The sequence below is a fragment of the Ischnura elegans genome, chromosome 5 (genome assembly GCF_921293095.1).
Source record: "Ischnura elegans chromosome 5, ioIscEleg1.1, whole genome shotgun sequence".
Taxonomy (NCBI): Eukaryota; Metazoa; Arthropoda; class Insecta; order Odonata; family Coenagrionidae; genus Ischnura; species Ischnura elegans.
Window position 1 is genome coordinate 2,528,625 of NC_060250.1, and position 15,134 is coordinate 2,543,758.

At 39.5% G+C, this 15,134-nt stretch overlaps 1 protein-coding gene across 2 annotated transcripts in view; it reads right to left on the reverse strand.

The window, feature by feature from the left end:
• The window catches only part of LOC124158421 (nuclear pore complex protein Nup160 homolog), a 213,792-nt gene that overhangs the window by 129,048 nt on the left and 69,610 nt on the right, over positions 1-15,134 (reverse strand). The window contains exons 10-12 of one of the 2 annotated variants that reach the window (XM_046533501.1): positions 13,344-13,519; positions 3,177-3,315; positions 592-694 (exon numbers count right to left, since the gene is read on the reverse strand). In XM_046533501.1, coding sequence (XP_046389457.1) covers positions 592-694; positions 3,177-3,315; positions 13,344-13,519 — 418 coding nt within the window. Of the gene's footprint in view, positions 1-591; positions 695-3,176; positions 3,316-13,331; positions 13,520-15,134 lie in introns of both variants that reach the window. The other variant, XM_046533500.1, reaches the window with a different exon arrangement.

Genomic DNA, 15,134 nt, shown 5'->3' on the forward strand with positions numbered 1-15,134 from the left:
TTTTTTTTCTTCAGGCAACATTTGTTCCCACGCTTTTCTGACCCATGCGACGATGCTCGCCACAGTGAATAGAAGTGCGCTCACTACGAACGAAGTTGAAAATTTCTGGGAAGGTATTATTACCAAGATTGAGAGATTTTTAAGGTTTAAGGACGAAATTCACGGCTTTTTCCAGGTTTTTTCACGGTAGACGAAATTCACGGCTAATTCACGGTTTTAAGGTTTTCACGGTTGAGTGGGAACCCTGGTTAAATATCAACGATCTTAGAGCTAAAGAAATTCTCATCCATGAGATAACAAATTGAAATTATTTTAATAAGAACTGAAATCTTTTCTAAGTATTTAATCTTAGAACTTTCTAAGATTTATAACAATTGGGTGGAGAGAAAAATATTCTGATTTTCCCAGGCTTTCCAGACACTCTGATGAAATTTTCTTAAAATAGACGACAGTCACCTTGTGTGAATGTGAGTGAATGGGAGGGGATGGCGTTACACCCCAAGGGAATTAACTGGTGGCGTAGGAGGTGGGTCAATAACATTAACAGCCAACAACAACTTCCTTCAGCACAAAAACACCACCGGCACTGACCTCACAACAGCAATCTGATGGAGTGATTCAGCAATCATACTGATTCCTAGTTGGCTGCTGAAGAGGTAATTCACAGACATCATCACACGTGAAGAACTCGGATCTGGAAGTGAAAAGAAAATTGGTTCAACCAGTTCATGGTACACAAATCCTAAGCATATAGTACACAAGAACAGCACGAAAAGGTGTCCCACAATCCCTAAAGCAAGCAAGGGCATGCTTAAACATAATTATTTTCACGAATAATATTTGGAAGAGGAGCTTTCATTAAAATGATTCAGATTTTTGGGAGATTTATAAATATTAAGTTTATTGCTTTGCTCTGTGTGTGCAGCTAAAATTCAACCCATTAAACTACTTTTTGCCAGATGATTTATGCGTGAAAAACTATTTTCCCAGGGTATTCACCAAATTCCCTGAGTTTTTCTAGCAGACCAAAATTCTCAGCACATTCCAGGTTTTCCCTGGTTGGTGGACACCCTTCCTAATCCATAAGTATTTCATTTCATCATGGCTTCACACCAAACACTCCTATCTTCAGAAATACTTCCTCAGGCCAATTATTAAATAGGAATCTCCACTCGTTTATAGGTACAAGAACTGCCTACACTAAACCGATGGTAGTAGTCAAGTCAGCAGACTCTCACCAGTGAGTGACCGGTTTCAGTGATCTGCTACACAGTTAAAAAAATGACTGCATAAGCACTGGTAATTTTAATTGTAGGAGACAATGAAATTATGAATTATTTGTTAGGTTTATTTCAACATGAGGCAGGATTTTTAAGAAGAAATGTGAAAAAGGAGCAAACATTTCAATCTCATTATTATAACATGGAGTACTACATATTAAGACTTCACTCAAAATCATAAGAAAGAGATTAACTCACATCCGTCCGTGCCTGTTTTTGTTCATAGAGTCGAGAGAAAATTCTCGGATCGAGAAAGAAAAAGTGGAAAAGGTTCTCAAAGTTGAAAAAAATTTTAAATACAATTCATGAACTCGGCTATATCTTATTAGTTAGTATATTTCTAGGGATGGCCAGATCAGATACATCGGATCCAAATATCCACGGATATTGCCGTTCACTGGATAAATGGGATTCAAAGTTGCAGAAGGCATCAGATCTGGATCCAAAATTTTAAATTCAAGCTTCAGTGAATGCAATGATGGAGATATAAGATGGATTGGAAAGATTTCTGATTTTCTCATTGCATGCACCGATACTCTGCAATATTTGTCCTACTGTGAACAAGTTTAAAAGCTCTCGGGTGGGTTATGTAACAGGATATCAGCAGTAGAAAATTTTACAGAAAAATACGGCAGGCACATAGAGTGAATCTTCCCAAGAAATTGAGCAACAATAGGCTGAGGCTCAGTGCTGTAGGATTATAACCAGGTCAAAAATAACTACATCTCAGATTTCATAAAACCACTAACTTACATTTTAATACAAAATACGAAAAATTTACATTTTAGCACACACTAACCCTAGCTAGTATAGTCATCATATCTCCACGTTGGAAATGTCACTGATTAAATACCTTAACGCTGTTATGTTAAAAATAATGCTCGAAAATTAATTAATTACAGACAAACTAAGGCCCATTCAATTGAACCACTATCAATTCAGAGATGTGTTCGCCATTCCGAATGCCATAAAAAATACAGCATTAAAAAAGGCGGAGCAAGGTACGTGGTCTCCCCTTGTTAGTGTAACAGTTTAAATCCAGAGTGAGTAAAGATGTTAGTGTTTTTAAAAAATAACTTGAAAGCACATAAAAATGATTTGTAATGAGTAAATATATTAAAATGTCTACGACAAATAAAATAGCATTCCTTTTATTGTAAGTACCCAGAAGAAACTTGAATAATTACTTCATTTAATAGCAGGGAATTAAAAATTTATTTGGATCCGAAAATATCCAGCTCCAAAGATCCGGCTCCAAAAATCGAGGATCCGAAAAATATTCTTGATCCATCCATCCTTATACATTTTAAATGGTCAACTTAAGTAACTAAGTCTTTTAATTAGCTGATGAAAAATTTGAAGCCAGTTTTACATTTATGCACAAAATATCTTCAAAATATTGATTTCAAAAGTCACTCCCCCATAAACATATCTGCTCACGACAATGGCAGAATATGCATTGGGTGCAGCCATATTGCTTTTCAACGAGTTCCGGATCGCAATCGGAGATTTTCTTGGGCGGAAAAAATGGGGTCAGCAGAAAAGGTCTCACCAGTTCTGCAATTGTTGAACACAACCAATGCTTAAATATAAGAAAAAAATCTTTGATTATGTGATGAGAATTCATCATCATCATACAAGAATATGGAATGATTGCCAAATCAGTAAGGCTTTTGCCGAAGGAGTCACTGGGGGACATTTTTTTTTTTTAATCTGAATTAAATTAATCAAAATCTATTTTTTTAAATCTTGATTTATATGTTCACCAACCTTGGTAAAACAATATTATTTTTGTAAGATGTATCCACACAAATTTGCTACCATTCTTAATTCTGTAGCTACTCAGAAAATGCTTCATTTATTTCCAAATGCAAAATATAATTTTAAAAAATTTACCTGGATCTTCAAGGATTAGGTCATTGGGTTGATCATGGTCCAGAGTCAAAGCCTTCAGCAGCATCAACATAGCAGCATACATATTTTTCACATCCTCCAAGCATTTCCAAAAGCTATCAGGTGCACAAGGGTCAAGAACCTAAACAAAATTAAAAGTTGACAAGAATTTATTCAAAAACAAACTATCACCGCAGCCAATTAACTTTCTTCAGAGAAAATAATTAGAACATGGAACAATTTGGAAAAGATTTGAATAACTAATTTTCTGAATAGGTAAAACAAAAATGGAAAGTAAGATCACTGGGCCTATACACTCAACCGGACACTGCCAATGTTACGTAAGCTGTTTTGGGCTTACGAATTAAGCCCAGTAGATAATGAGTTTGACAAGTAAACGGTAGGCTGAGTGATATGTTTTTTTCTCTAGAGCTCGGGTTGACCTTATGCAGATTCCTACTTTGCAAATAAGTTTAATGTAACTAACACAGAACAGCATGCATTGATAAATTTTTACTCACATTAATCTGGCTTTCAATGTAAAAAAAAGGCCTACTGATTATGGGGCCTGTGTATTTAATTAATAAAACTATGATTATGTAAGCAATTCAAAATTCAAATCCAGTTGAAGGAAAAAACTTGATTCAATGATTCTGTCACCACTCAAGTTAGTTCAATAAATGTGATACCGTAGACTCTCATTCATACAAACAACTTTATTGCAATTTTTTTGCTATTACTAAGAAAAGTCCTGGTTTCAGAGAGAGGAGTAGAGAACATATAAACTTGTGTAAGAGATGCATCCATGCAAGAGACGAATACCATTATTTAGAGTACCATAGCCAAAGAAAAAAATTTTAGCGGCATTTTCCTTTATGCCATTGCACAGTGCTGCTGACGTATGCCTAGACTCTTGACAGGGCCAATGCCTGCCTCCCACATGTTTATGACCTACGATTTCAGAGGACTGCCTCACGCTGGAAAAACCAAGGGCACTCAGTTCTCCTTAGGACATTCGACAAGGGGAGGAGTGTGGGGGATCCAAGCTAGAGACGCACTCCCATTTACAGCTGCAATTCATGGGAAAAAATGTTGGTCTCCTACATACGTTCATACAGAATTTTAACATACAGCAGAAGAATGATACTAAAACATTTTTGGCATTTCGAAACTATAACTTAAGTCATAGTCCCTACAGAATTGAATAAAACTAGGGGTGGTCAGATCGGATACATTGGATCCAAATATCTATGGTTATCACCTTTCACCAGATATATCGGATCTAAAGTAATGAAAGACATCGAATTTGGATCTGAAACTTATCCCTACTTGAGTGTAATGTGGAGGGCACTTCCAGTGCACCACTCTGTCCACCAGATGGGACGTAAAGTCCTGGCCCCTTTGGAGCCTGTCATTACAACCTGGCTAATGCCAACATAGGGTTCCTATCCCCCCAGCCCTTACTTCATGGCGCTAATGACCCCAGTTGTCTGTTACCTTCTTCCAAATAGCATACCATAGATAATACGGAGCACACAGGACCCGGGATATTCGGAAATTTAGATTTTCCGGTGTTTAGATCACTTTTTTAAAGTGAGCTATTTAAATAACCGCGCAACTACCGTCATGCCGCCAGTGATGAATAAAAAAATGATTAATAGTTCGGAACAATTTTTCCTCTGTATAATTTTTACGCATTAAAAAAGCATTTTCCCACGAAATTTCAGCATTAGTAGATTGAATCTACCCGGTAGAGCTTCTCTGTCAGCACTCTTCCGCGAATTCAGCACCGGGGCCTTCGACTTACAAGCCTTGTGACTCATCTTCACGCAATATTTTGCTTCCCCATACCTGATAACAACACTGGACACTTTTCGTATTTCGATTTAATGGTGCTCAGCCATGCCTGATTTTATAGGGACTGCCTTATCACTCACGTCTTGAATTTGACTTCAATGATTACATGATGATTGACGACGCGAGTTATTCTCCGAGGGCATAACTCCCGTTCTGTTAAAAATAAACGCTTGCCACCTAGTTAAGTTAATAGCTGTTCAAGTTCCAACCATGTTCCATTGAAACCCACTGACAATGAGATACAAGTTGAGTCAGTTTGATAAGCACGCAGCGCAAGCAACTTTCCCTCGCCTCCATTCGTCCCGCAGATGTGGGGTTAGCCCGCGGAATGAGACAATGCATGCTGCTTTTACCATCGTGTTGAATCACCATCGACTTGCGTCCATGTACAAGAAGTATGACTATCTTTTTTGGATCACCTTGGAAGCAAAAATTTTGGCGCGGGAGGATTTTTAACGACTCATTTCGCCGTTATATTTCGCTGGGGCAACGGAAAACATACCGTTGACAAAATTCTAGAAAACCTTCGGTTAGGGATAGATATTCCGTAGTTCATAATTCCGGATTAACGGCCATCTACTGTAATTACATTAAATATGTTATAAACAGCGTCGATCAATAAGTCGAATAATAAACGAAAGGTGATAATGTTAATATCTCTGGCGATCATCTTTCTTAATAAAAAGTAGTTACGCATACACGGCGATTGCCGTATGTTTTAGGTTTCGATATCCTTCTATGGCAAATTTGAACTAAGAGCGATATTCCCCTTCGTAAAGGAGCCTGAAATATTACTGAGAGGGCGCAGGGGGAAGCAATATTTAGAGTCGCAATGTTTTTAGTTTCACGCTCAACAACACAATGTCATTTCAACCGTTCCTGTATTCATTTTTGCAAGTCATTGAGACGAATATATAACCTAACTTCATATTGCTCCAGTCGAGATTTCGATGATATGATATTCGCGATCGCTACTTTTCTCAGTGAGCGCAGAGTAGTAGGAAAGAAAAGGATAAAAAGGTAATGCTGACCGCGACTCTTCCGTTGGCCCTTCACGCCCGTCGTCCCTTCCGGCTCCTTTCTTCACGGAACCCTTTTGTTTACATGTGATGTGGGCGTTTCCCTTTCTGACCTGACAACATTGCCCCCTACCCCTTCTAGCTGTCAACGGACAACTCTCGGCGGCCGGACTGTAGACTTTCTCTGACACAAGCTTTCCAATCCCCTGAAATGATAACATTCTCTTCCACTGTTACCTTTTTGATTACTTGTACAATATCCTCTCATGTGTCTTCTTACACCACCTTACCTTCATCATCCGCCGTTGGCATGTAAACCTGTACACTGACGCCTCATATAGCACAATTTCAATTGGGGCAAATTTGTTCCTCGTGGATCATCGCAACGCAGTGCAGCCTAATCAAAAAACTTTCACTCTCTCATGATAAAACGTGAACTTGCGCTAAGTACACACGAAATTGCTATCATTTCATGCATATTAAAAGTATTGCTTGCCTCAAATCTTCTTTTCTGTTTATATCGTGACATACCGTTCGTATATCCATTTCTATTTATTGGTTGTTATCCCCATGAATGTTTACGCTAGTAATTGTCGGAGAGACGACTCACTATATTCTTTGAACTATTGGGGGTTTACCTCAAAAACCTATAAATACCGGTGTCGACGTGGCAAGCTCTCTCTCTGCTATCTGACCTCTGATTACTTCGACCCTGAGGAAGAAAGTTTTTGGAGAACGCTGTGTGTGACAACTGGAGAGGAAGGTCAGTGATGAGACCGACGGAACGACACGTGATTCAAGAGCATGTGGTCGGACGACGAGATGTACGGAGGCATACATAGACATCAGCCATTTGGAAACGAGTATCCTGTGTTGAGTGTCGGCATCTGTTACGACCCATCCGTGAAGCGATGTCTACTAGTTGCCGAGCCGATGTGCATCAAAAAGAATTAAGTATTACGGCCACGTTCCCATTCCCTCCATCATCTCAACAGTAACTGTTGAGTGTTTGCCTTCTGTCACCTCAGCCGCATCACAAATCAGTCCATTTGTCTCCATGAAAAGGTGAAGTAATTTTGATTTCAAAGTAATCGTAAAAAAATCGCCACCTGGTGTTGAGCAGGGCAGTGTGATTTCTAGTTCTCAATGCTCAAAACTACGATCAAATAAGTTCTCACGAGTTGAAAGAAACTGAATTCTGTGATAGAAAATTTCTTCACATCAAATTTCTTACGTGGAGTTCAAACTCCCTATTGTATCATTTATCTCCCATCATTTGTCCAATTAAAGACAGTTACTTTAAACGATAAGGAGCTTGTAAATAGTGTTTAAAAGGGTTAATATTGCTTTAATTGCTGTATTTTGTGAATAGGGCTATTACTCAGTGCTGTAAGTATCACGAAGATGGGACGTGACCTCCTTTTTCCACCTCTCGCCACCCACCACCCACGCGCCGCTGCATTGGCGGTTTGCTTCTCGTCTTATCACCCTTCCTTTCACGCACCCCACTCCACCTCGCCTTAGGCGTGAGAACCGTGCAGCATCAGCAGAAGGCAGCCTCTTGAGTGGCCGCGAATGGGGAAATAGAGATATCACGCGGAGAGGCGTGCTATGAGAACGGCCGTTGGAGTTGCGTCCACGAAGAGCACGAGTGTGTGTGTTTGGTGACTGTAGAGCACGGACGTGCCTAATAAAACCTGCTTTGAGGAATGTAGAGTTTCCTTTTAACTAACCCTGCCTTTCCCTGATGCTATCGATATACTGAACCTTAAAAGTGCTTTATTTTATTCATTTTTGTCTCATAAATCATAAGTCATATCATCCATCTGTAGTTTTTAGAAGGTAATTTTCGAATTGAGGAGTATTTTATTACGTGCATCAAAGGTTATTCAATTTACTTTAATATTGTGAATAAATTGTTCATGCCATTTAAAATAATTCAGAGTCGTCTCTCGACACGCCATCCCCATTTTTCTAAATTCAAATCCCGTGTATATAATCATCAACGCAAAAAGTTCATAAAGGTCCCTCCCTTTGAAGATATTTTCTCAGTTGTCTACTCACTGGTAGCTAGGTCACGGTTTTGGGTTGGAGCCCTAAGTCGCTCTAATTGTTTGGGGTGTGTCACTTTCCTTTCTCGTCTCTCTTTGTTCGGCATTATTTTTTGCGAGGTGGTCGCAGGGGAGCGGGGAGGAACGTGGGGGTCGAGTCCACGCCGTAAGATCTGTTTGGCGAAGCAACCAAGACGGCGATACACAGGTAAGCCGCACTCAACGTGTACTGCCATAATACATTAATAATTCGAAATACATTGCTGTGCAATGGCCAAAAGTATTACTCATCATTGGGTCCAGATAGCCGGCCTACCAAAGTGATTTATCTCGTCTCCTTGACAGAATGACATTAGTGAATTTAGATCATTAATTAAGCATGGAGCTAGTGGAAATTAGTTTTTTGAAAGCAATACGGTTTGAGACATAATTTTTGCCGTCATCAGGCGATTGACTTCCAGGTAGAGGGTCTATGCTAAAGCCTTCAAGGTCATCCATATTCACAGGGGAGAAATGGAGCGGTGGCCGAGTTGCGCATAAATTCCATCAACACATAAAAGGGTCCGCTATTCGTGGTTCCAGCCAACTACACGCCAACTACCGGGCGAAAGTAGAATCACTGGTCAGGGTATACTTTTGCGCACGGCTCATTCAGAAAAGGTTCTTCTGAGAAGTAGTGTGGTTTCCTTGCTATGGAGAATATTCCGATGACTTTTTCTCCTAGAAAAGGGAAATCTAACAAGAATTGCTGTGTGCCACAGTGTTCTTCCAAGGCCTGTAGGGATACCGTAGTTCGATTTCACGAATTTCCAAAGCCAGGCGATGTTTTCTATCGCAGGAATGATTGGGGTGAGATGGAGAAGGTCGATCGACGGAATTTGTGGATCCACCGGCTGAAAATCGGGAAAAAGGTGACGAAGAGCATGCTGGTGTGTTCTTTGCACTTCATAAAGAACAATTATATATTACCGGGTACGTATACATTTTTCTATTTCACTTTTTTTCTCTTAATTTGTTTCAACGTGGCTGAGTTCACGTTGTGAAGTCGATGCGAATGTTAACCTCCTTGTAGTTATCTATGTTTTAACGTGTTCTTTCTCAATAGATTTTCCAGCAAGACATCGATTTTTGAAGAGATGTGCTGTCCCGTCTATGAATTTACCAATATCGTCGATAGAAAAATCTCCAGTTTGAGTACACAGACGGCATGGACGACGAGGAGTGTTTCATTTAGTGTTTTTCCGCATTTAGTGTTTTAAAGTTTATCCCCCCTGAAAAACCTTAAATCAGGATTCTACTGTATTTCTTATGGTCTCTATGTAGCTTACTGTGAATAACATCTTTTCACTCCATACTCCTTTTGAGGGAAGAAGGTACGTATTCCATGCAGGGACAATGGGCGTACATGAAATATATGAATTTCTTTTTATCTGCACATATTTTTTGAGAAACAGATGCCATTATGGAAAAGCATTGGTCTAACCTTTGGGGGTATAATTGGTCTTAGCTTAAGGGGCTGCTGGTATCTCATGGGTCTGGGGAGGGAGGGGATAAATCCGCTTATGAGTCAGTATGTGGTTGTATTGCTGTCATCTATGATGAATTGATGATTTCATACAGGTAGGTTAGTTCTGTACATTTTTCAGTGGGCCCAATTTTAATCCTTAATCTAAGTATTTACATGTTTAATTGCAGTCATATACGACCAGTGAATTGTTTAGGTAATACCTAACTAACTAATTATCTTTCGGCTTGATTATAGTTTTTGATCGAAGCTGTAACTCCATTTATTTTTTTATTCGAGGCATAGGATAGAGAATTGAAGGATATGTACCAGAAAAATAGGTCAGTGTAGCCCAAAGTGGTCGTGGTCTATGGTTAAAACAGCTCCTCTTTAAGGTACCTGACACAAAAGTTTTCTCCATTCAGTTATATCCCAACAAAAACAATTTTAATGTAAATTTAATTTATTTTGAAATTAGTAGGAAGCTTGAAATTTCTCCTATATGACTGCTTATTTGTTAAATTTCTTTCCTTCATGTTAGCTTTCTTCTGCCATAATTGTATGGTACTCTTGCCACTGACTTGATGGACTCTGCAACATCCACAAACTAGTATTAAATGATCGGCGTTTTTAGCATTATTATTCATGAATACTAAAGGTTAAATTAATGTAGCATAAAATGATTAACCATTAATAGTTACTAATGTAACTGGGCTGTCTACGATTGGTTTCTACCTATTCTAAACAATTCCCGCTTTGCGAGAACAATCAAACTTCCGGATCTTGATTTTTTCATCAATTGTTAGGCTAATGAGACCATTTATTTGAAGCGGTTCCTTGGTAAGGCCACTTGTTTGAAGAACGAGAGCCATTATTTTTAATTCACAGCCATTTCCTTGGTGAAGCCCCTCAGTGATCACCAAACCCGCATTTAAAACGCTCTCCCCTTCAAAGATATTTCGTTGGCTGCAATTTCCACCCAAATATCGCACAATTTCTTAGTAGGTCAAAAAAACTTTGCTACTCATGTTCCTTAGAATACAATTTAGTCTGAAAACTGAAACTGAAAACTGAACGGTGCCGATATGCGCAATCGAATCCACAGCAATAACGAGAATCACGGAGATTGCAATTGAAATGTCTTGTTATTCACGAGAAGCATACCCGGACTGACGGCCATTTTGGATTATGATGTCAGCGACGACAGCGCCGCTAGTGGTGATTTGGTTTCCGAATAGAGTCTCAAACACAATGGCTTCACTCCCTCCAAGCAGTCGTAGGGCCTCTGTATCTCAGGAATACAGTTCAGCAGTAGAAGGTGATTTCGATAGAGCCATATAGAGTAAAAACAAAGAGAACAATGGCAAAAAATAGGAAATGAGGGTAGAAAAATCAAGAAGAAATAGAAAGAGGTCAATTGCTTTGAAAATGGAGAGCGTCAAAGAAGTTTAAACTCATGATACCTTATTCTGAATAAAGACGAAGTTAAAATATCAGTAACCTCAGCCTCACCATCTTCAACCAAGTGGTCAAGACATATGGAAAGTTCATTGTGAATCTGTACAAACAGATGAAGGAGGTAATCACTCCGAGACATTTAGTGAAAGCTCCGGTTGGTTCCAGAATTTTAAACGGCAAGCAGGTATTTTCAGTGCAGCTATATCAGGTGAATCTGCAAGTGTTGATAGTGCAGTCACCGCAACATTTTCTGATGAAGTCCAAGCTGTGATTGAAAGCGGCTCCTTTCCCTCTCAACTAATTTTCAGTGTTGAAGAGACAATATTGTTTTGGAAAAGAATTCAATCTCGTTCATTCATTCGGTAGCATTTAACAATAAAGGCTTAGGCTTTAATAGATTATGACTACTTACAAGGGGAGACCACGAAAGTTGCTCCGCCTTTTTTAATGCCGTATTTTTTATGGCCTTCGGAATGGTAAACACATCCCTGAACTAGTAGTGGTTCCGTTGAATGGGCCTTAGTTTGGCTGTAATTAATTAATTTTCATGCTGTACTTTTCACAAGCCGCGTATAGTTACATGATATCCCTCCCTTCATCAGGAGGGTCAGTAGGGGTAGTGGTTAGCGTTTACGACTACCAACCGGGGGACCAGTGTTCAAGGCTCTGTGATGGCTTTATATTTTCTTCTCTCCATTGTGATCATGCGGCGTCAACTTTTCTATTAATTTTAATTGCGACAAGCATAGACATGAGACTATTTTTTTATCACCATAATGGCGTTAGGTATTTAAGCAGTGTCATTTCAAACACGGAGATACGACGACTAAACTAGCAAGGGTTGGCGTGCGCCAAATTGTTAATTTTTTCATATGCTTATACTGATCAACTACCACATTAAAAATGGAAACCACTCTTGCTAGAGCACATGCCATTAAAGGCTCGCGGCGACCAACATCATGGATACAGACATAATTAATAAGAACAAAAAACAATTATAAAATGCCATATTTCTCGAACACTTGTAATTCACTTTACTCCAAAAGGAGTTTACTTACACAGTGCCTGTGTGCTAAAAGAACCATACCGAAATATAATTTCCATGAATAAATAGGATGAAATAAAAGTTGATGACCGTGGACCGGGCGTGCTGGCGTATAAAATACGTCAATCTTCGAAAACCAAGGATTGCAACATCTTACGTACATTCTGGGCTAGAATGGTCTCGTGTATTCCTACTATGTACTTTGAATGTCTAAATTGCGAGTTTTCAAAGTTCGAGGTATTGTAGCTAATTTTTTTTAGATCAGCAAGAGGAACCCGTCACACGTGGCGTACAAATTACGCCGGGCGACCGGCCGTATACCACCTCTGTACCTTTATATCTGTATCACCCATAAATGTACAAGATTTTACTAATTTCTACAAATAAAGATTAATTTTAACAAAAATCGAGTATTATCATATATGCACATAACATGGGCAAAGTACGCCATTCGCCCGGTTGTGCAACAATTAAACCAAATGTGTCTTGTGCTCGCCGCTTCCCAAAATCTTCCGTAGCCCTTCCAATTTAATAACAAGATATCCACCAAAAAATATCATTTCTTCCAAAAAAAAGCCACTGTTTTAGCCCCCCGTTAATCTTTCGTTACGTTTTTGAGTAGAAAGTGGAGCCTTCACTTCTCCGCATTGAAAACGACACTGCTTAAATACCTTAACGTCATTATGGTGATAAAAAATAGTCTCATGTCTATGCTTGTCGCAATTAAAATTAATAGAAAAGTTGACGCCGCATGATCACAATGGAGAGAAGAAAATATAAAGCCATCACAGAGCCTTGAACACTGGTCCCCCAGTTGGTAGTCGTAAACGCTAACCACTACCCCTACTGACCCTCCTGATGAAGGGAGGGATATCATGTAACTATACGCGGCTTGTGAAAAGTACAGCATGAAAATTAATTAATAACAGCCAAACTAAGGCCCATTCAACGGAACCACTACTAGTTCAGGGATGTGTTCACCATTCCGAAGGCCATAAAAAATACAGCATTGAAAAAGGCGGAGCAACTTTCGTGGTCTCCCCTTGTTAGATGTGATTTTTTCGCTAATTCACCCAAAATTGCTAAAAATAGCAAAATTTTGTTTTAATTTACCGATTTCATGTTATTTTGTTTTATTACGCAATATCGCATCTTGCAAATTTCACGGACCTCTAGTCAAGGGTTAAATACCAATAACAAGGAGTTCCATGCAGAAATACTCACAAGGTCGCTTACATTTTCTCCGGAGGAGTCACACAGCAGTGCATGGGCAATGTGTGCCATGGCACTGTCAGGGCTGCGAAGCCTATGCAAGTCACACTCAAATGCTGCTTTCAAGCCATTGGGAAGCCTCTTCTCCAAAACGGCAAGGGCACCGACCACCCGGCACATGTCAGAGCAGACCTGAGGATCTGCAACAACACAAACATCACTCCAATGATTGAGAAAAGTCCTCACAATAGGTTACTTTCCAAAATGTTTAAATCAAGCAAGCAGTGCACAGTCAAAATGTAAAATTAAAATTTAGGAAGCCAGTGGAGCAAAAAAAAGTTAAAACTGGTTCGGTGGTAACTTAAATATTAAGCATTAAAATCAGTCTCATTTTATCACATAACCAAGCAAAATTGTAATTGGTGCAATATCAAACTGCTGATCACTTGCAGACAAAATGAAAGTGAGGCAACGGAGACAGGCAAGACCTGCGAGGAAAGTTATAAAGCCTTTTTTTCTCCCACACCGACAACAAACTACAGAGATTTTATGAAAGCAATGGCAGATAATTCACCTCAACTGGACATTCAAGGTTGAAGATTTAGTGAAAGGGTGATCGGTTTGATGTAACAGCAATTCACCGAGACTTATATACAGTAGAACCCCGATTTATCGTTCCCGCATTCATCGTTCGCCGCTCCTGGTCCCAAATTTAGTTCCATAAAGACAATGTAAATTTTTCCTGCATCTATCGTTCCCCGAAGTACCATTTTCCCGCATTGATCGTTTGAAGATCGCGGTCCCGCCGTATAATTTTCCCGCATTCATCGTTTGATAAAAATGAGACGAAGTGTTTACAACGTGTTATTTATGGCTAATAACAACAGACACATAGTTTGAATCTTCCCCAGGATATTGAAATGCGATAGGGAGAAGCAGAGTGCCGTGGAATAGTTACATTAGCGCATTTCCCAAGATCTGATATCCACCTACATTCAGCACTCGCCTCCCCCCCCCCCCGGTTGAAGCTTTCTTCTTCTCCGAAATAAAAAAAAGGTCCCAGCTCGAGCAATGATCGTATTACGACGACCTTAGCTTCGAAAGAAAATATCAAGTTACTCGAGAACAAAAGAAACCTTTTTCATGCCTCCCCCTCTCTCGACCGCTGACTTTTTTTAGCCGACTCGCTTCAAAGGTGGAGGTCAACTGCTGCATGAATCACCTATTAGCCCAAAAGGTATCTAAAAATGAATTTCGGCAATTGGTATTATACTTTTATTATATTGAGATATTAGTGATGTGCACGTAGTACAGTAAAGATTGATACCAAACACGACGTATTTCTAACGTTATTTAAGCATTTTAAGCAAGGAAACAGTTGGAATAATACGATGGTGATTTCTGGCGAATAACGATATCCTTTCAGCTGATAGTGAGCTCCATGGCAGTTGAAGCGATTTTTTTTTCGAAAACAGGGCGTCTGGTTACAATTTACGAGTTATGCTACAAGTTTCACTTGTCTGAGTTGCTAACAAAGCGATGTCTTCTCAGGATATTTTGTTTCTCTCGACTAGCAATCTGAATTCATCTGCTCATCTAGAGCTACGCTACTTATTGTTAGAAATGATTGGGTAAGTTGCCTTCTCTATAGGATAAAAAATTTCATTGCGCAGTCATATGGTCATGCTTCACCCTCTGCAGTAAGCTCTGCCTACTCTGTACGCGATAGCATTAGTGCCGAACTTCACCTCGTACGAGTGGTTCCGTACTTTCTGGGGTGGGTTGACTTAAAACTAGCGAGTGTTTTCCGTGTGG